Source organism: Enoplosus armatus, chromosome 20 (genome assembly GCF_043641665.1).
Source record: "Enoplosus armatus isolate fEnoArm2 chromosome 20, fEnoArm2.hap1, whole genome shotgun sequence".
NCBI classification, from domain to species: domain Eukaryota; kingdom Metazoa; phylum Chordata; class Actinopteri; order Centrarchiformes; family Enoplosidae; genus Enoplosus; species Enoplosus armatus.
The window spans coordinates 3464737-3486921 of record NC_092199.1 but is presented as its reverse complement, the minus strand read 5'-3'; the positions used below and the strand labels follow the sequence as shown (position 1 = coordinate 3486921).

The 22185-nt window shown below is 42.9% G+C and overlaps 2 protein-coding genes across 6 annotated transcripts; both read right to left on the bottom strand.

Moving 5' to 3' along the window:
• Positions 1 to 114: 114 nt before the first annotated feature.
• On the bottom strand, positions 115 to 11759 carry LOC139303725 (ATP-dependent RNA helicase DHX8-like). 2 transcript variants are annotated; one of them, XM_070927556.1, is made up of 23 exons: positions 11657 to 11759; positions 11432 to 11517; positions 11274 to 11348; positions 11111 to 11185; positions 10867 to 10973; positions 10386 to 10697; positions 10052 to 10196; positions 9477 to 9668; positions 6126 to 6213; positions 5945 to 6042; positions 5263 to 5410; positions 4568 to 4749; positions 4157 to 4351; positions 3832 to 4017; positions 3532 to 3742; positions 3247 to 3428; positions 2868 to 3008; positions 2560 to 2715; positions 2182 to 2319; positions 1963 to 2091; positions 1599 to 1795; positions 1131 to 1310; positions 115 to 485 (listed from the first exon to the last, which is right to left on the bottom strand). In XM_070927556.1, exons 1-23 carry the CDS (start codon positions 11757 to 11759, stop codon positions 266 to 268), a joined length of 3546 nt encoding a protein of 1181 aa, XP_070783657.1. In that variant the 3' UTR covers positions 115 to 265. The 2 variants fall into 2 exon arrangements, with proteins under 2 accessions (XP_070783657.1, XP_070783656.1); XM_070927555.1 differs by having other exon boundaries at positions 10386 to 10724; positions 11102 to 11193; positions 11282 to 11348.
• A 754-nt stretch (positions 11760 to 12513) lies between these two features.
• On the bottom strand, positions 12514 to 21952 carry LOC139302868 (ATP-dependent RNA helicase DHX8-like). Of its 4 annotated transcripts, none has more exons than XM_070926474.1 (23): positions 21804 to 21952; positions 21417 to 21502; positions 21249 to 21321; positions 20777 to 20868; positions 19742 to 19848; positions 19153 to 19545; positions 18780 to 18924; positions 18414 to 18620; positions 18199 to 18286; positions 17799 to 17896; positions 17441 to 17588; positions 16700 to 16881; positions 16081 to 16275; positions 15775 to 15960; positions 15456 to 15666; positions 15196 to 15377; positions 14950 to 15090; positions 14669 to 14824; positions 14336 to 14473; positions 13996 to 14124; positions 13697 to 13893; positions 13408 to 13587; positions 12514 to 13297 (listed from the first exon to the last, which is right to left on the bottom strand). In XM_070926474.1, exons 1-23 carry the CDS (start codon positions 21910 to 21912, stop codon positions 13078 to 13080), a joined length of 3663 nt encoding a protein of 1220 aa, XP_070782575.1. In that variant the 5' UTR covers positions 21913 to 21952; the 3' UTR covers positions 12514 to 13077. The 4 variants fall into 4 exon arrangements, with proteins under 4 accessions (XP_070782575.1, XP_070782576.1, XP_070782578.1 ...); XM_070926475.1 differs by having other exon boundaries at positions 19153 to 19530; positions 21804 to 21931; XM_070926477.1 differs by having other exon boundaries at positions 19153 to 19482; positions 21804 to 21931.
• Positions 21953 to 22185: the final 233 nt, after the last annotated feature.

Genomic DNA, 22185 nt, shown 5'->3' with positions numbered 1-22185 from the left:
TAAATATTTCATAGAAATTACAGCATAGGAAATGTTGACCAACTTAAGTGTTAACATCTGATAACAGTAATGACATAGCTGACAAGGCAAAATGAAGTATTGAAGTGAGGAAGTTTAAATATTATATGTATATATATATAAAGGCGATTCATTAAGGTTAAATTACCATTTGCAAGTAAAATTGAAATCTGAAACCAAAGTGTCTTTGGCTCAGTCAGTATGCACCACACCGTATGTCCATCTGGAATAAGGCACAAGGAGATCTTCAGCGTCGTCTGAAGGCGCGCGAGATTCTCCAAGCGTTGGGTTCCTCGTAGCGGTTGTAGAGAGGTTCCAGTTTCTGCTGCCTCTTCTGCTTGCTGAGGCGTGTGGGGTCGCCCACTCTGTAGAAGGCCGGCGCAAACTCCACCAGCCAGCGGGGGTCGATGGTGGTCACCTCCCGCATGTACTCCTTGGTGGTCAGCACCAACTCATGGTACACCAGCCTGCAGGAAGTTAATAATGATTAGGGCTGATTTCCTTCACAATAAATCACTAACAGAGCTGGAATGATTAGTCATTCAATCAATTATTCAATCAGCAGAAAATTAATCTGCAACTTTTCTTTCATTTTTCAAGCAAAAATGAAAAACTTTGGCTGGTTACAGCTTCTCAGATGTGAAGATTTGAAGCTTTTCTTTGTCCTACATGATGGTAAACTGACACTGTTATATATATAAAGCAATTAATTGAGTATTAAGAAAATAATCAGAAGATTAATCAATAATGAAAATAATCATTAGTTGCAGCGCTAGTCACAAATAAGTCAAAACCAACGTCCCATCACAGTCCAAATCCCAAACATATTAAATCTACAATGATGAAAAACATCCAAACATCTCGGAAGCTGTAATCAGTCAACATTTGATCATTTTACTTTGACTTGAGTTGATTGAATTTCTGTCGCTCGACTTATAAACGAATGATTTCAGCAACTACGACGATTATACGGGAAATTCATACAATTCATACGAAACAATAAACGGCTCCAAGTATAAATGATGTTTGTGGGATATGAATTTGATATGAATCTTGTGAACAACATCAGACCGTTCCTAACATCACCCCCGCTGTGTACAATCAGGACTTACCACTCTGGCTGGCGGTTGAAGAGAGTGCTGGAGGGGTGGAGGTACACCACCTGCTGGTCAATCAGGGTACGGTACCCGTCATGGGGGTGCTTCCTGGCAGCGTTCCTGAAGTAACCGCTGCAAATAGCTTTCTGGACCCGCATCGTAGCTGTTCCACAAGATACCACGTCCAACTTGTGTCTGAGGGACATTTAGCGTTGTTGAATATTTGTATATTCAAATTCACATGACATTATGAAAAGACTACATTTGAATGAGGGTAAATACTAGTCAGTAGTCTGGCATTTATTTAAATACATTGCTGCGCATTTTTATATATTAATTAATGATTATGTCTACAGTCATTTCTTCATTCCACACCATGTGAGGTAAAATGTGGTTTATGACAAAAATGATCAGTGTCTCAACAAATACAACAAACACTGAAATACACCAAACCCATAGTTGAAACGCAGTTGAATTGACTACCTGTCCATGATGCTCAGCATCTGCTTGCGGATGTCCTGAGCTCTCTTCAAGGAGCGGGCTTGGATGAAGTTCTCGAAACACCAGGGGTTGGAGAACTTGTTGTTCTTCCAGGAGTTGTAGACGGCCAGCAACGTGAGGTGGTCTCCCTCAAGCTGGAAGAACTTTGTCTTTTTCTGGTCAGCAAGGGCCTGTTTGTCCTGAAAATGGAAGGATTGAATTTTGTTTTTGTATTTTGTTTTAAGCTTTATCACGTTGTTGTTTCATCAAAGATTTGGACACTTCAGTGTTACTGAAGTAATTCTGATTGAAGAAGACTGAAGCATAATCTGGTCAGTATGGCTGTAGTTGTGTATTAGCCACATACCTTTGGTCTGTAAAAGATGTTCTGAACAGACAACATGGAGACGATGGTGAGCATCTCTTCACTGCAGCCCAGATGGACGGACATGATCAACATCTTACACAGCATGGGCTCCAGAGGGAACTCAGCCATCTGAGACAGGTGTAAATAAAATATGTACAGTATGCATAATCTGTCCATAATCAATCTGACTGAGCACATGGATTTTCCTGTCCTCCTCACCCTTCTACCCAGCCGTGTGAGTAAGCCCTCATCGTCCAGAGCTCCCAGAGTGTAGAGCTGCTCCATGGCTGTGATCAGAGTCTCCATGGGAGGAGCGTCCATGAAGTCAAAAGACACGAGGTCATTAATACCCATGGCCTGGGGAGGGGAGCAAAGGGGGAAAAGGAAAAAAAAAAATCACATTAACAATAACAGTAATGCCTGAAAGAAAATAATAATAACTGAGCAACATGTGGCATCCATCACAAGGCAGAACACAGAGGGGAAAAAAGCATTAGAACAACATTAAAAAACAATAAGCAATATGGACATAGCTTCCATATAAAGACAACTAGTATGCTATCTGGTCTGAATCATGCAGGTGAGAGAAAAAGTCACCTTCAGAGACAGCACAGTGCTGGCCAAGTTGGTTCTCTGGATCTCAGGCACGTTGGATACGAGCATCTCGTCTCTGTAGGCTCTCTCGGTGTACAGTCTGTAACACTTCCCCGGGCCTGTTCTGCCGGCTCGGCCTGCCCTCTGCTTGGCCTGGGCCTGAAAACAGATCAGGGAGTGTTTAAATCATTATGTAGTACAGAGATGTCCATCTATCAAAGCACATCAGCGTAGGATTAAAAAGCACTGAGGTTACCAAGTAGGACAAATGTTTACTTCCAAATTACAAGGACTATGTTAAAATGGATGACCTGTGATATGGGGGTCACCACAAGCTGGTCGATGCCCGTCTTGGAATTATACACAATCTGTTTAACAAAGCCAGGGTCCACCACGTAGTAGATTCCATCAATAGTCAGAGACGTCTCAGCGATGTTTGTGGCAATGATGACCTGGTAGTAATCAGAACAAAAATAATTATAAGAAATGAATTCCTCTTTAAGGTGGATGATTTCTTCAGTGCTGAACTTTAGATACAAATACAAATCTAAAGCCACCAAAAGGTAAATATGTTCAAATTCTACATCTACTTAAATTCAGCAAAGACAGGTGCTATTTTGTCATTTGAATAAGCTCAAGAGTAAAAGAACTGGTTTCACAGCTCTAATCTGATCCAGCGCATTGTATTACCTTTCTGCTGCCCAGGGGTGCAGGGTCAAAGATCCTGGTCTGCATCTCACTGGGCAGGGCAGAATAAACCGGCAGAATAATCAGTTCAGGAACATCAGGCCCCAGTGACTTCATTCGGTCATACAGGATCTCACAGGCGGTGTCGATCTCTTCCTGTCCAGTCAGAAACACCAGGATGTCACCTGGACAGGGGACAGGGAGAAACGTTTCATTAACATAAAAAATTAAAATTCCTTTTGTCCTACAGAGACATGACTAGGTTTCCTGTTCCTGACACAACCGTACCTGGGGGCTCGGTTAGATGGATCTGCATGACAGTGATGAGACTGGCATCCAGGTAGTCCGTCTCAGGTTCTTTGGTGTAGAGAATCTCCACTGGGAAAGTTCTTCCTGGGATGGTGAAGATGGGAGCTTCAAAGAAATACTGGGAGAATTTGACAGCGTCCAGCGTAGCCGAGGACACTATCAGCTTCATGTCTTTGCGTTTCTGTATCGTCTAAAAGAGACAGAGGACGTTATTGTATGTGAAACAGCATTAGGTAATTTACTATTCTTTAGAAATGTTGTTTAGTTTGTGTAAAGCACCTTCTTAAGAAGGCCAAAGAGCACGTCGGTGTGAATTGTTCTCTCATGGGCCTCATCCAGCATAACGAGGGAATACTGACTCATGTCTGGGTCCAACAGACACTCCCTTTGCAGCATACCATGGGTCATGTACTTGATAACTGTCTCTGTGCTGGTGCAGTCCTCAAAGCGAATAGTGTAACCCACCTAAAATTAAGGTAAAAAAAAAAAAAACAGGCAAGTTGAAGGACATCCGACAAAAACTACAACTAATTTGAAATAGATAAAAGCCACAGGAGAGAGGAATCACGAAGAACTTCTTGAACAGGTTAAGAAGTTCACTCACCTCTTGGCCTAAACGGCAACCATACTCCTCAGAGACTCTCTTGGCCACTGACATGGCAGCTACACGACGGGGCTGCGTACAGCCAATCTTCCCCCGGGAGGTGTAGCCAGCCTCTGCCAGGTACTGAGTGATCTGCGTGGTCTTACCAGACCCAGTTTCTCCAACTACAATCAAGATCTGATTGTCGTGGACAGCCTGTCAAGAGAAAGAATTGAATTGAGAAGGTATTAAAGTGTGTTAATAAAGACTTGAGAAAGAAAAACGTGGGGGCACTGATGGCTCAGAGGGTAGATGCACATGTTGTAGGTCGTAATGTGGGTTCAGATCTTGTTCCACACCTTTAAGACGTCCCCCCTTCATCTTTGTGCCTAACAACTCAGTAATGTGCTGTTATCTCGCCACTGCTCATACCTGAATGAGCTCTTCCTTAAGCTTGAAAATAGGCAGACTCTCTCTCTGCTGCAGGATGGAAAGTTCTGTCTTCTTGCCATACGACACCTGGTTCCCGCCGAAGGCATATCTCTTCCACTCTGGAAGATCAATGGGCATAGCGCCGATGCCTCTCATGTTGGCAGCGATCTGCCTTCCTTCATCTGTACAGGAGAGGAACAGCGATTCAGAACCAAAGTTCCGGCAAGATCTAACCAAACCTCCTAGAATCTACGACTTTATTCAATCAAGATGAACTGCAACGATAATGAAGTTCCCAACAAGCTGTTTTTGTATTCAACTATGAGTCAGAGGTAGTAACCAGGGCTGGAAGGAACTTGTGAGGCCTCCGATGTCCCCTCAGGCTGCGGAGGTCACAGTGCATTATGACTCTGTGTGCCAGTGAAAACTCATAGGGAAGCTAGATAATCATCTCCAGCCGTGCCGTGGTAACAATGTAACAGTGTAATAGGCCTGGCACAAGACAGATGGTTAAATTTTATTTTCTAAATTTTAAACCTCTGACACAACATTTTGATTGATTTTGTCTTTTAATTAATTTCCGGTTGGAAATAATATTTGTGGTGATGGTTTTGTTCCACTGATGCTTGAAAATTACTGCAAGAAATCACACAGCGTTTGCTGGATCATTAAAAATGTGTGGTCCAGGTCCTTACAATCAGGCATCGGGTCTGTCCAGTGCTTGTTGAGACCAGTAGGGATGCAGTCCATCTCTGCTGCGCGAGCCGCCTGCTTCAGCTCTCTCCTCTCCTTTGCAAGAGCACTCTGCATCATGGCTGCTTGGGACAGGGAGCCATCTGGATTCTAATGGACAAAATGAAAACAAGTGCTGGTAAGATGACAGAGAAAACAAACAGAACATTTTGTGTGTTTTTTAGATTTTAGATTTCACATTTAACTTATATGAATGAGACACAGATAGCAGGAAGAATAAAGAGTTCACACTGCATGAGTATTTAATATCCACTGGAGGTTTCTGTGCCACAAATTATTTTATTTTAGCTAAAACACACAAAAAAAATCGAACTAACACTGTAGTTGGTCTATTAGCCAGTTGCGCCTGCTGTGGCGTAACTGTAAAAACTGTAGCAGCTGTTGACTTTCTTTGTCCATAGAAGGCGACATCAACATGTTTACATCTGGGGGTCTAAAGTGCTGTAGCTACTTTCCCCCCCTTTTATGGATGCTAATTTAGGTTAGCATGACAGAACTGGTCTAACAATGACCAAAGCCCGCATGCAGCCTGCTAAACGTGAATTAGAATTCATTTCCAGACATTTTATTAAAAGAAATATTCAGTAAGATCTGGACAGATCGTAGAGGAGTGTGGATATATACCTTTACTATTTTGACTGGGCTCATGTTCATGCTCCATTTAGTCTGTCCCCTCAGGAACGGTGGTTCCTCTTCGACCAGATCAATCTCCATTTCTTCATCTGTATGGGGGGGGGGGGGGGGCATTATCATTAAGTATAATTTACATTTTTCAAAAGCTCAAGATTAAAGTGTAGAGTTTTACCTTCATCATCATCTATTTTAGGGAGGATTCCCGTCTCCTCGTCAAATTCTGGGAATTCTTCTTTAGGAAGTACATTGGCTGCGATCATCTGAACGGGAGAAAAACATTTTAAACTGGGTGGTTAAAAAACAGACAAGGAAGATATATCACATATACACTACTCACAAAAAGTTAGGGATATTTGGCTTTTGGATGAAATTTCAGAATGCACCTAAAATGCACTATAACCTTTACAGGTGAACTTAATTTGACCTTCTCTAAACTTTTGAATGTACATGTCCAACTGTCCAGTGTTTCAGTACTTATTGCATAACATGCTGTTCTCTAACAAGGTGATTAACCGCAAAAATCACAACAAGTGTCTGATCCATGAATCGACCACTAAATGTTCTGGTTCAATGACAATTTGTATTTAAACAGTCCTCTTCGTCATGCTGTTCACATTCTGACATCATGAGACCAAGACGACACCTAACAATCGATCGACAGTGACTGGCCATTGCGAGGCTTCAAACGGATGCAGTCACTGAGCTTAGAGTTTTCACAGAGTGTCATCAGCAGGTTGCAACAGAGACAGAGAGAGACTGGTAGAGTCACAGAAAGGCATAGAAGTGGACGTCCTTTGGCCACATCCCATGCTGATGACCGCTTCATTGTGAACAGTGCCCTGCGGAACCAGATGGTGAATGCCACTCAACTCCAGGCACGTTTAAGTGAAGGTGAGAGGCACCCGAGTGTCACGTCAGACCATTCGAAACCGCTTACATCAGCATGGTCTGCGTGCTAGACGAGCTGCAAGGGTACCTGACCACACCACCAGGGACAGGCGTCATCGTCTTGCATGGGCCAGGGAGCATTTGCGCTGGATGAGGAACCAGTGGGCCTCATTGTTCTGTTCTCTGATGAAAGTCGATTCACATTGAGCAGAAATGATGGCCGCCAACGCTGTTGGACACGTCAAGGAGAACGCTATGCATCAGCCACTGTTGTCACCAGACGAGCCTTTGGAGTTGGTGGTGTTACAGTCTGGGCAGGTGTGTCTAGTCAACACAGAACTGCCCTACACCTTGTGAATGGTACTGTGACAAGCCGATACTACCTGAACAACATCATTAATCCAGTCACTGTGCCTCTGCATGAGCAACACAGGCCTGATTTCATCTTCATGGACGACAATGCCCCAGCTCATCGAGGTCGCATCATCAGGGAACGGCTGCTGGAGGCTGGGGTCCCTCAAATGGAGTGGCCTGCACTTTCTCCAGACCTGAATCCCATAGAAAACCAATGGGATCAGCTGAGTCGTCGTGTAGAGGGTCGTAACCCCGCACCCCAGAACCTCAATGACCCGAGGGCAGCCCTTCAAGAAGAGTGGAATGCCATGCCTCAGCAGACAATAAGTCGACTTGTGAACAGCATAAGACGTCGTTGTCAAGCTGTAATTGATGCTCAAGGACACATGACAAGTTATTGAGACATTGACATTTTTTGTTGTGGTACAGTTGTGTCCAAAATAATAGCAGTGTGATTAAAAAGGTGAGTAAACGTCAAAATCCCTCAAATAAATTGTATTTTAATGAACACAAATGCATTGGGGACACAGCACTTTCCATTTCAAAGCAAGAAAATTGGAAAAAGTAATTGAATTTGATAATATTTTACAGAAAGTCAAGAAATATAATGTTCAAAAAAATAACAGTGTTGACATCTGTCTTCACAAACTCAAATGTACTGTATAAACTAAGAAATGCTTGAAGATTCAACTTTCCTGAGAATCATAAACTAATATTTAGTTGCATAACCACGGTTTCTGATAACTGCTTCACATCTGTGGTGCATGGAGTCGACCAACTTCTGGCACCGGTCAACAGGTATCGCAGCCCAGGACAATTGTACTACGTTCCACAATTCCTCTGAATTTCTTGGTTTTGCCTCATGAACAGCATTTTTCATGTCAGCCCACAAGTTTTCTATGGGATTAAGGTCCGGGGATTGTGCTGGCCACTCCATTACTTGAATGCGGTTTGTCTGGAACCATGATTTTGCTCGCTTGCTGGTGTGTTTGGGGTCATTGTCTTGTTGAAACACCCATTTCAAGGGCATTTCCTCTTCAGCATACGGCAACATGACTTCTTCCAGTATTCTGATGTACTCAGACTGATCCATGATCAATAGGACCAACGATAAATAGGACCAACACCATAGTACGAGAAACATCCCCATATCATGATGCTTGCACCACCACGCTTCACCGTCTTCACTGTGTACTGTGGCTTGAATTCAGTGTTTGCAGGACGTCTGACAAACTGTCTGTGGCCCTTAGACCCAAAAAGAACAATCTTACTCTCATCAGTCCACAAAATATTACGCCATTTCTTTTTAGGCCAGTCAATGTGTTCTTTGGCAAATTGTAACCGCTTCAGCGCATGTCTTTTTTTTAACAATGGGACTTTGCGGGGGCTTCTTGCTGGTAGCTTGGCTTCACATAGACGTCGTCTGATTGTTACAGTCCTCACAGGCAACCTTAGATCTTCTCTGATCCTCCTGAGGCTGATCATTGGCTGAGCCTTTGCCATTCTGGTTATTCTCCGATCCATTTGAATAGTTCTTTTTCTTCCTCGCCTTTCTGGTTTTGGCTGCCATTTTAAAGCGTTTGATATCATTTTAGCTGAACAGCCTGTCATTTTCTGCACTTCTTTATAGGTTTTCCCTTCTTTGATTAATTCCTTAATCAACGAACGCTCTTCTTCTGAACAGCGTCTTGAACGACCCATTTTACTCTGTTTTTCAAGGACAAATGCACAGCCAGCATATGCAGCGTCAGTTGCCTTGATCCTTAAATGAGGGCCACCTGTTTAACACCTGTTTTTTTCACATTATCAATGACCTCACTTATTGAACTCAGCACTGCTATTTTTTTGAACACGCCCCTTTCAGTTAATGATTCAGTTTCACAGAATCAGCAGCATGCACGCCATGCCTGTTGGGTCTGTTGGTTTTCTATACCTTTACTAAACCTTCTAGAAACTTACTTGCGGTGTAGAAGTTGAAATTTTAACAAAAACAGTGATTTATCTTGCTAGTGATGTGGGACTGCTATTATTTTGAACACAACTGTATACCCACCACTGTTGTTAGCTTTTGTTTCAATAAATTGTTTGAGATGAAGAAATTACCATTGCATGCTTCTACTTAACTGGCCTACTTTCATGATATAACATCACTGTAGCATGAAGTTTTTACATTTTCCATAAATTTCACCCGAAAGTCAAATATCCCTAACTTTTTGTGAGTAGTGTATCACTCCTGTGGAAGTATTTAGCACTTCACTGTGTGAATGTGTTTGATGAATACCTGTTTAATCTCCCATTTTTCGAGGTCAGTTATTTTGGCGAGCCGCTTGCGTTCTGTTGGGTTTTCATCTATCTCCAGCATGCTGGCTTCAACGGGGCGGTCAGGGTTCCTCATGGCTTCGTCTGCAACTCCGGGGTCCAGGTTTCGTCTCCGGTTAGGGTTCAGGTCCTCCCCTGTCTCTTGGTCAACATCCTGACAACAACATGTAAACACATGCACTCGTTTATAGCCAACATTTGAAAAAACAATTATTATTAAGCCATATCTCATAACCATAGAAGAGTATACTAAATTTACATTTGATTTCATATCTCTGGCTGAAAGTGGGGAACAATGCATGATTTATGATTCACCTACAGTAACTAACTAATCAACAGTAACTACAATACTACATCAACCATTACTAGTGTTTTTAGGAGTAAAATATTCTACATGTAGTATCTCCTGGGATATATTTTTACTTTTAAAACTGTTGGGAAACAAAAGATAGAAAGGATAGTGTGAGAGGATTGCATCTCTTCACATATTATCTGCACACATCTTACTGTCTTACTGTTTCCATCATAGAGACTCACCTTCATACTAAGGCTGGCTTTGGTTCCAGTGAATGACAGCACTTTGACCTTCACCTTTTGGCCTTTGGTGACCACGTCAGCCACATTGGCTATACGTCCTTCTTTGCGCAACTCTGAGATGTGCACCAGGCCCTCCCAGCGTTTTCTGCAGATAATGACAGTTACACACTACAGCTTAGCATCAGGGTGCAACATAACATGTGATGTAGTGGATGTTTGACTAAAGTGAAGTGATTTTTGGTACCATGAAGACAAACAAGCAACACTGAAATCCTGAACAAACAAAATATTAAAAGAGAATATGTTTTTAAAAACACATGCATGGCTTCCTAACCTGAGGCCCTCTAGCTGCACAAAACAGCCAAACTGCATAATACTGCTGATTTTGCCGTTGTAGATGTCGCCCACAACAGGCTCTTCTGGTGGAGGCCGATCCACAAGTCTATTGCGCCAGCGGTCAGAGTCTCTGTCATCCTCGTTGCTGTTGTTGTTGCTGTTGTTGTCTCTGTGTGGGCTCGGTGGACGGTCACTCCAGCGAGACACCCGTTTCCTTTTGTGCTTGAGGTTTGTTTGTCCGTCACGATCTCTTGATCTGGAGCGAGAACGACATCGCTTACGTCCGCTGTCTCCGTCTGTGCCTCGGCCTCTGTCACTGTGCAAAGGATTGACTGACCTGAGGAGCAAATGAGTAGAAGACAAGTCCGATTTTTACTCCAAATGTTGCCAATGTGTAGTGGTTATAAAGAGGTAACTGAATCTATATCGTAAATTGTACATTGGTCTCTTGATTTATCAGGGAGACGCTTCATAAATACCCGTTATCAGAGCTCGTTCCACAGAAGTTAGGCATGAGCATCTCCAGCTCCTTCATGGCTGCTGCAGCGACCTGCTCATCGTCTTTATCTGTGTGGCGAGGTGGAATCTGATGGGGAGGTAATAATTAGTGCTCCAAAGCTCCATAAATACTACAAACTGCAGTTGCCTCTGAAATGTCTAATTTATAAGTAATTTGTATTTTACCAGAAGAAACGGTCATGAAGTGAGCCTTACCATCCACACAGGAGCGTCTGGTTTACATAAAGCAGGGTATTTCTCTTTCTGCTTGTCCTTCTCACTCTTTGGTTTGACCTCTGGCTGATGAGCTGTCACACACAAGAAGAGAAGAGATTATGGAACAGTAGACCTACAGCTGTAAAACATATGGCATTATTACACAAAATACATCTGTACCTTTACTTGTAGATGGCGAGGGTCGCATAGTATGAATAAGTCTAAGTAAATTTCCAACGAGGGTATCCTGAAAAGAGAAATGTGGGTTTAGTAAGAAAACACAAGGCGACATCAACAAACATGAAGGTGTTTGTTTAGCTGCACACTTACTGTGAAATCTGCTCCATTTTCAGACAGAACTGCTCTGAATTCCTCAAATGTCGGGTGTTTTTCGGCCAAACTGATGATAAATTCAGCTGCAAAACAGCAACTGGTGTTTAGCTATTCATGCTAACTTAGACACCACAGTTAGAATGATCATGTCTGTTTGTTACAAAGCAAGTTAGCTAGCTAATGTAGCCGAGAAAACTATGCTGTCATGAAACGCAGCCTTACCCAGATCTTTCTCGCTTATCCCCAGATGATTCTCCAACTCCGTGCACACCTTTGACACCAAAGATAAATATTCAAGACGTTTTATTTCGTCTAAAGCAGCCATTTTGATTGTTTATTTAGACCTGACCAGCAAGTGGTTCTACTTCTCTTTCTTTAGTTTGAGCTTCAGCGGCGTGTTTGAGTGCTGCTGCCACCTATCGGCCAACAGGCAGGTAACAGTATTTACAGTTCCCACATAAAAAGCTTGGTTTAGTGCATTCACTCAAATACTCTACTACATTCATCTGGTGGCTACAGTAACTCGTTTTACATACAAAAAAAAGACTTAATTAAATACAATGCATTGTTGTAAATGATATAACCCAGAGGTGATAATGCTGTTTACTCATTAATGCATCAGTATTAACAACCCAAACAGAGTGCTTTTAATGTAGATACTGTGTGTGCATTTGGCTGACAGTACTGGGAGTATTCTAACTTGTATTTTAAATGCATTACTTTTGCTTTTGTATTTTGACATTGTATATTGCTTTATTTTATATAAGTGAATATTTCCTCCACTATCTCTGAGTAAAGTGGAAATTATGTCATTTTTCATGTTTTGAGCTAGGAGCAGATATAAATAACATGTTGCTATTTGTGATTGATGTGGACAGTAGTGGAAATTAAATTTTACTATTTCCATACAGAACACCACGATTTTACATATGACTAACATTAAAACCTCTTGTTCCAAGCAGTTGTGATTTAAATAATTTCCCATTCAAACGTCTGTTTCCCTCATAACAATAAAATGTACAGTCTGTATGTACTGTAGCTCTCCATCTACTTCATGTTCACAACAAAGTCACACAGGCTTGAGAAAATTCTGCATTTAATGAGGACACACTTTCATAGTTCCACTGGCAAGTATAACAAAGCAACAGTCTCAGATACAAAGACAAGTGAAAGTTGTCCCAGTTATAGTACAAAAATCTATCAAACATATATGCTGTTCCATCCTTACAGTCTGACACCAGAGTGTTGATTAAAGGCCCATTAAGATTCTATCAGGTCCTTATTTAGGCAGAACATTATGCTTTTGTAATTTACAGTCAAAATAAATAGTCCACTGTTTTGCAGCACCTCCTCACAGAAGATTATCTTTAAAACTGCTGTCAGGACAGATATGGAAGTTTGCTTTTAGTTCTTGTATTAGTGCTATGAAGTTAATAGCGCAAGGTTTTTCTAAAATGATGACACTAAAATCCCCACCCGAACCCGGACAGACAGCTTAATTTAGGAACGGCTGGGGGAGAATGTACCATTTGTACACATTTAAAAAGGAGGAGTGAATACACGTGGCGATGACCAGGACGATGCATCCGACTTTATCATCACTGTCAAAACATTTTTGTTCTGTATGTTTGACGTCACACACATCAACGCCGTCTGAAGGCACGAGAGATTCTCCAAGCGTTGGGTTCCTCGTAGCGGTTGTACAGAGGCTCGAGGCGCTGTTGTTTCTTCTGCTTGCTGAGGCGTGTGGGGTCGGACACTTTGAAGAAGGCAGGTGAAAACTCCACCAGCCAGCGAGGGTCGATGGTGGTCACCTCCCGCATGTACTCCTTGGTAGTCAGCACCAACTCATGGTACACAACCCTGAGGACAAGAGACGCAGGACGTCACAAGGATATTTTCACTTTTAATTATAAAAAGGACACTTATGTCTTATTCGATTGCTAAAAGGTTGAACTGAGGTGATGTCGTACCATTCAGGCTGGCGGTTGAACAGAGCGCTGGAGGGGTGGATGTATACAACTTGCTGGTCTATAAGGGTGCGGTAGCCCTCTTGAGGATCCTTTTTGGCTGCATTCCTGAAGAAGCCACTGCAGATGGCTTTCTGGACCCGTACTGTGGCTTTGCCACAAGATACCACATCCAGTTTATGTCTGAAGAAAAGAGAGGAGGTTCATGAGAAACCAGAAGGATATTAATGTTATTTCAGACTCAGTTACTAACATGTTTTGTGGTTCTGCTTTGTCATCTTGGCAATTATACCTGTCCATGATACCCAGCATCTGTTTGCGGATGTCCTGGGCTCTGCGCAGGGAGCGAGCCTGGATGAAGTTCTCATAACACCAGGGGTTGGAGAACTTGTTGTTCTTCCAGGAGTTGTAGACCGCCAGCAAGGTCAGGTGATCACCCTCGGGTTGGTGAAACTTTGCCTTCTTTTGGTCAGCCAAGGCCTGCTTGTCCTTTAACACGAGAAGAAAAACAAATAAACCAATGGAAAAAATGTGAGGTGCTGTATGATTGGATCTTTACATACTGAATATGAAGTTAAGTGGTGGGCATACCTTCGGCCTGTAGAAGACGTTCTGCACAGACAGCATTGACACGATGGTGAGCATCTCCTCACTGCAGCCCAGATGGACGGACATGATCAACATCTTACACAGCATGGGCTCCAGAGGGAACTCAGCCATCTAGAAGACAGATGCAGAGAGAAGAAAAGATCTGAATAATTGGAGCAATGCTAACAAAGAAGACAAGACAGAGTGAAACATAATAGAAAAAAAACAAAACAAAGCAACCACATACTGACGTGTAATTAGTTTATTCAAACAACAAAGTGCATGAATGTGACTTCTTTGTCTTTGCTGCTGAAGGAAACCATCAAGTAAAAGCATTCCTCACCCTTCTTCCCAGCCGTGTGAGTAAGCCCTCATCGTCCAACGCTCCCAGAGTGTAGAGCTGCTCCATGGCTGTGATCAGAGTCTCCATGGGAGGAGCGTCCATGAAGTCAAAAGACAGGAGGTCATTGATGCCCATGGCCTGGTGGAGGCAAGAGAAATATAAGAAGAAAGATGATACCAATGTATTGTGTAAGCTAAGCTGTGACTTCACTTAAATACACTCCATGTCTCATGCAGAATCTTGCACGTTGCAGGGTCAGTTATGAGATAGGAGGAGATGTGTGATGGATAAGAAGTAAAAGCCTAACAAGTTGGTTGGAGAGTGACTGTTTACCTTCAGGGACAGCACAGTGCTGGCCAAGTTGGTTCTCTGGATCTCAGGCACGTTGGTCGTTAGCATCTCGTCTCTGTAGGCTCTCTCGGTGTAGAGTCTGTAACACTTCCCTGGACCCGTTCTGCCGGCTCGACCTGCCCTCTGCTTGGCCTGGGCCTGAAATTGAAAAACAGACATTTTAAGACAATTCAGTAAGCCAGCCAACTGCTTCAATTACATATGAAATATCAGGAAACATTTGGTTCTGCAACTTCTGCAAGTACATCACAAAAATATTGTACCTGTGAGATGGGAGTCACCACCAGCTGGTCAATGCCAGTCTTAGAGTTGTAGACTTTTTGCTTGACAAAACCAGGATCCACTACATAATAGATTCCATCGATGGTCAGAGATGTCTCTGCAATGTTTGTCGCAATGACCACCTAAGGCAAAGAATAAAGATTATTCCGCATTTGCGCCAAACAAATAAAACATAATAGATATGTATATTCCCATATGTTTGAAAGATTACTGTTAAACGTAATCACCTTCCTGCTGCCCGGGGGTGCAGGGTCAAAGATCCTGGTCTGCATCTCACTGGGCAGGGCAGAATAAACCGGCAGAATAATCAGTTCAGGAACATCAGGCCCCAGTGACTTCATTCGCTCATACAGGATCTCACAGGCGGTGTCGATCTCTTCCTGTCCAGTCAGAAACACCAGGATGTCACCTGGACAGAGACATGGACTGATGTTAAGAGTCTACTGGTGAAAAAACACTTGTGTTTTCTTTGATTCTAAAATCATACCTGGAGGTTCGGTCAGATGAATCTGCATGACTGTGATGAGACTGGCATCCAGGTAGTCCGTCTCAGGTTCTTTGGTGTAGAGAACCTCCACTGGATAGGTTCTTCCTGGGATGGTGAAGATGGGCGCTTCATAGAAATACTGAGAGAACTTCACAGCGTCCAGTGTAGCCGATGTTACAATCAGCTTCATGTCTGTGCGTTTCTGTACAGTCTAAGACAGACAAAGATAAAAGCTCAGTGTCTCTTTCACTGACCTGTCAGTAACCCAACTTTTTTTTCTCTGAATGTATGAACACAAGCCTCTGCTCATCTTGCTTACCTTCTTCAGCAAACCAAAGAGGACATCAGTGTGGATTGTCCTCTCGTGAGCTTCGTCCAACATGATAATGGCGTACTGGCCCAATTCAGAGTCTATCAGGCACTCTCTCAACAGCATACCGTCTGTCATGTACTTGATCACCGTCTCAGGGCTGGTGCAGTCCTCAAAACGGATAGTGTAACCCACCTGGACCAAACAATATTCATGTTAGCCCTCTTGAGATTAAACTAGGAGATTATAAAATATCAATGTTGTGATCGTACCATTATCATCAAATGGGGACACAGTGAAGGACAGATCACTCACCTCCTGTCCTAGACAGCAACCATACTCCTCAGACACTCTCTTGGCCACTGACATGGCGGCCACACGACGGGGTTGCGTACAGCCAATCTTCCCCCTGGTGGTGTAACCTGCCTCCGCCAGGTATTGAGTGATCTGTGTGGTCTTACCAGACCCCGTCTCTCCGATCACAATCAGGATCTGGTTGTCATGAACAGCCTGTGACAGATTAACACGGAGAGCAAATGTTACAAATTGGCACTTGAATGGCTGCCATTCCCCTTTCGCACTTCATCTTTGTTTGAAAAGGAATAAAGCTAACAGAAAAGAGTGATACTAAAGCCGATGCAACCAACTGCACTGCGGCGTTAGTACTGTATTTTATCTTAAGCTAACATTTCTGTAGGGGTTTGATATATTTCGTCAGCACTAGAGAAAAGCAAATTAAAGAAATCTGGTCATTTACATCTAGAAGATGTTTCCATTCAATGCATAAATGTACTTAAACAACATCTGCTCATTAAAGGATAATCACATTTTCAACAGAACCTAAATCAGAATCAATTATAAACTCTCATGTGAAGCATCCTACTGAATCTCTGAAAAGTCTCCCGTTGGGTTTTGCTGTTAAACTGTGACAAACCTGAATGAGCTGCTCCTTCAGCTTGTAGATGGGCAGGCTCTCCCTCTGCTCCAGGATGGAGAGCTGGGTCTTCTTTCCATAGGAGGCCTTGTTGCCTCCAAAAGCATGCTTCTTCCACTCTGGGATGTCATTGGGCATCATGCCAATGCCTCTCATGTTGGCTGCAATCTGCCTACCATCCGCTGTGAAAGAGGAGCAGAAGAGTGCTCGATAGTGTGATGAAAAAAGCTGAAATCTCATCACATCAATAGCTGTGTCACTGCCAGATCTGCACGGTTATGGCAGGATAACGCCCACCCCTGGAAATTGTCTAGACCACCTGGGGCCATGGGGGGCATACAAGCACACTGAACCATGGCAAGGCTATTCCATCCGGCCAGATACAGGACTGCAGGAAGCCAGATAACCATCTCCAGTACCGGCCAGCCTGAGGGGTGCTGTCTGCCATCATGGAGCAAGTCTCATGTCTGACCCAGACTGGGGTTGTGGTTTTGATAAAGCAGGGCAAACACACAGATTGCATTCCAAAATTGATTATGATATTTAAAGCTAAAGCTCCAAAAGATAAAACTCAAATAAATATTTATATACAGCCTGAAGACAGATGTTAAGATGATCAATATGCTAATTTCAAGCTGGAATGTTTTCAAAGGAACACACTGATTTGATGAATCGTGCTTAATCGACAACATCTGTGACTAAGAAATTACTTAATCTAATGTAATCTAATGGATTTCTAACCGTCTGGCAGAGGGTCGACCCAGTGTTTATTCAGCCCCATGGGGATGGAGTCCATCTCTGCCTCTCGTGCAGCCTGCTTCAGCTCTCTTCTCTCTTTAGCCAGAGCGCTCTGCATCATGGCCGCTTGAGATAGAGAACCATCTGGATTCTATGGGCAGAGGAAAACACAGGACCATTTCATCTTAGTGTGCATTTTATTAGGCTACGTCCTGAAAATGTGTCGAACAGCTCCTAAGTCAGTTAGATAAACTAAGTCTTTCCAGACGAGAATAATCATCGCTCTACTAAATATTTCAGCATCCTCAAGTTAACACTGACACATCAGATGAACCTGAACTTCATATTTCAGTTACCTTACCTTGACAATCTTGACAGGGCTCATATCCATGCTTTGTTTGGTGTGTCCCCTCAGGAATGGGGGTTCCTCTTCAACCAGCTCAATTTCCAAATCTTCATCTGAATGGCAACAAGATCAATGAGCGAGCAGTCCACTCCAAGTCATATTTCTTGAGAATGTAATGCAAGAGTCTACAGCCATGCTCTGAGAGACTGTACTTGGGCACAGTGGTGCTTTGGGCTAAATGCTAACGCCAGCATGCACAGTGACAATAATCACAACCTTTTTTTTTTTTCAGCTTTCAACATGTATTTAGTATCGTGACAAACCACGTAAGTGTGTTTTACTAAAAACACACTAGTAAAATGGTATTGTGTTATTAAACTGGTTCTGTGATGGTGAGATGTAATTAATTTCTTACCCTCTTCATCATCAACTTTAGGAAGGATCCCTGTCTCATCGTCAAAGTCAGGGAACTCTTCTTTGGACAAGACGTTGGCAGCAATCATCTGAGGGCAGACAGATTATCAGCATGTGATGAAATAAGCCATCACAGGCATTCAATGTTTTCCTCAATGACTCGAGCAGCTTCGGCCACCTTAAATGTGTGCAGAGATCCATACTATATAGACCCACCTGTTTGATCTCCCACTTCTCTGGGTCAGAAATTTTGGTGAGCCTCTTGCGCTCCAGGGTGTCGTCCTGCTCCAGCTCAGGGGCGTGGCCCAGGTTCAGGTTGCTCGGCCGGTCGGGGTTCCTCATGGAGATCTCCTCCCCTCCGTCTGGGCCTACGTTCCTCCTCCTGTTGGGGTTCAGGTCTTCTCCCGTCTCCTGGTCCACATCCTGGCATAGAAAGGAGGAGAAAAATTAGGCCACTTACATGCTGACAATTGAGGGAAAACCTCAATAATAACCCTGAGAGAACATCCCATCATGATAAAACGTTTATGTCCAAATATCTCTATATGGGAAAGTCACTAAGTTGTTGTCTGTTCGTCTTACCTTCATGCTGAGGCTGGTCTTAGAGCCAGTGAATGAGAGCACCTTGACCTTGACTCTTTGGCCTTTGCTGACAACATCGGCCACGTTGGCCACACGGCCCTCTCTACGCAGCTCGGAAATGTGGACCAAACCCTCCCACCGTTTCCTACATACAGAGAAGAACAACGAGGTTGACGTTACTGGCAGAGTAGCAGACTGAAAAGTACAGTTCCTTCCTGGTAAGTTCTGCTCCATGTATGCACCATACATCATATGAATACATATGCAACCTGAGCACAGAATTTACAGAATTGATGTTTCTGAATGGGACTAAAAAAAGCTAAGCTGCCACTGTGAGGTTAGGTCAATGATGTGCTATTAGCACTTTACTGACCTTAATCCCTCCAGCTGAACAAAGCATCCAAACTGCATGATACTGGTGACTTTGCCGTTGTAGATGTCACCAACAGAAGGCTCCTCCGGTGGAGGGCGGTCCACATGTTTGTCCTTCCAGCGGTCAGAGTCTCTGTCTTGGTCTTTTTTGGGGCTAGGTGAGCGCTCAGTCCAGCGGGAAGATTTGTCTCTTCTCTTGCCGCGATCTCTGTCTCTCTCTCTATCTCTGTGTCGATCACGGTCTCTGGAGCGAGACCTGGACCTGGAGCGAGAACGATGCCGTCTCTTCCTGTCCTTCTCCCGATCTCTGTCCCTGTCTCGGTCCCGGTCTCTGTGTCGGTCTCGTTCTCTGCTTCTGCTGCGACTTCGACTGTGGCGTCTGGTCTTTTCTGACCTGTGAAAATACGTGGAAAAGGTACATTAAAAGTAAACAACACAAGCCACTGTTAAGATATAATAAAAGTTGAATTCACAAAATAAACCTCATATTATGCATACTTGCTGGTTTGTTTCCTATATTAAACTTACATGTAAAATTTCTATTTCAAGAAGGCAAATAAAGATGTGACCAGTGTCCTTAGTCGTCTTACCTGCTCTTGCTGCTTTTGGTGTCTGTCCCACTGACACTGGGCATGAACATCTCCAGCTCTTTCATGGCATCAGCTGCTACTTTCACATCATCTTCATCTAGTAGCTTCTGAGAAAGTCGAACAAAAAAAGTACCACTCAACTTTCACTGGTTAAAATCTTTTAGTTTTCCCATAAAACTAACTTCACAAAGGTGGATTTCAATATCAAACTCAACTACAGGCAGCAGCTATGTAAGGAGTTCATGAGTTTTGTAACACTGGCAACTCATTATGTCATCACAGGTACATGACCACTATTTCTAACTTTGACAACACACATACAGTGAGGTGCAGACTAGTGTAAGCTTCAGTGCAAGTCCATCAAAATTAAAAAACGTGCTGCACAACTCTTCACCAGAACATCATGCTTTATTCAGCAAAAACATTTCCAGCTGTCTTGGCTTCATCAGAGTGGTGTCTAAGGTCGTTTCTGATTACCTTATATACAGTTCATAGATCAGTCATTTGATCAAACGATACTAGTATATAAAACAATGTTTGTTTTCATGTATTTTAGGCAAACGGCGCAAAGTGTATTCAAGAGCACAGTGATGGTAAATCAGCAAACGTTGTGTCCAAAGGCAGGCATCCCACCTAGTTTGTGAGGAATCACATATAGATGTTCAATGGGTGTGTTTCAAGCTGGTATCAATCATGGACAATCACATTAAGTCCTTCCATCCCATTTAAACAGTGTTCTCCTCGTAAGGATGCCCTGACAGATTGGTTACAAAGAGGAGAGTCAAGGCCATCTTCTCCTGTAGGATAACTATGTGTGCGCAGAGATGTGCAAACTCACAGCAGCTCAAAAAAGAATATACTGCACCATATGTATGTACAGGGTACACATTGTCTCTTTTTAGATTTAATTCTGTGCTTTAAGTGTTAATGACAACAACAAAAACAATCACTCCATCTGTAAAGATCTTGTTTTGCATTAATGGTAAACAGCTACAAACAGATACCACTTACAAATAATGTGTTAAATCCACATACCTTTGGTGCTGGATCATTTGCTCTACACAGTGCAGGAAACATCTCCTTCAACTTATCCTTTTCTGACTTCGGCTTGACCAAAACCTCAGCGGCTGAAAATGGACAGTTATTCATTACTTGTAGTTTTGAATATTCTCAAAAGGAGAAATGTAGGAGGGAACACCAGAAGGCATTGTGCAAGAAACTAGGGATATTTAACAGTTAAACAGTACAAATACAGACAACATACAAGTAAATGTTACTCAGGGTGAAAGATCCCTTTTGGCTCTGAATAGAGTTCACCCTAAGCAGTAGCCAATATTATTTTTAATCATTCTAATGCTGAAATAAAATGTACCCCTATATAGCAGAGACCCTATTACTTATCTTAAATATTGATGATCTGTTAGTTGATTCTCTGGCATTTCAGTTAATTTACAGTTGATATCTGTTCAACTAAATGAGTGTTTTGGCAACTCAAAAGGTAGCTTACCTTTAGTCGAAGATGCTTTGGATGGAGGACGCATAGTCTGAATGAGCCTGAGCAAATTACCGATGAGAGAATCCTGCAATGAACGAAACAGACGACAAAACCAATTAGTTACCAAATATGAGTTAACCGTTAACGTTAGCTTAGCTTAGCGTTTAGCGTTGAACTTACTGTGAATTCGGCTCCATTTTGAAGCAAAAGAGCTTTGAATCCATCAAACGTCGGTTGTTTTTCAGCAAGGTCGATGACAAATTCAGCTGCAAAGCAATGAAACAACATATTACCAGTAGACAGGACATTAACAGTTAACGTTAGCTAGCTAGCTAACTCGCATTAGTTAACGTTAAAAACCCACTCCACGAAGCATCGCTTCTATCGAAGTTTAGATATTACTACAAGCCAACCAATCTTTTAACAGTCTTAAAAGTACTTGTTCTGCTGGGAAAGCATGCCCGTTTACAGTGTTAACAGATAAAACTGAGGCTAGCTAGCAACAGCTAGTTAGCATAGGCTAGCTAGTTGGCTAGGACTTGTTTGGAGCGGCTGTAAAATACATACCTAAATCTTTGTCACTTATTCCCAGATGGTTGTCAAGCTCCGTGCAGACCTTAGACACCAAAGACAAATATTCAAGCTGCGATAGCTCGTCAACTCCACCGTCTGCCATTCTCCACGAGTCTTGTTTTGTTCAGAGAACGTAAACGCCAGCAGACATGTTGAATGTGGGCAACTTCCACCTTTATTTCGTACGTGCTTCGCTATTGGTTCATCCCATCGAGGCGACGTCTCGTCACCGTGACGAAAGCACGTAGGGATACCCAGTCTTGCCTCTACTTGCCGCACGATGGCGCTAAAACTCCTAACAATACATTTACAATATCACCACAAGTGATGTCTCCACATGTGCGGTTTTTACTGTGACATATCAATTTGTCATTTC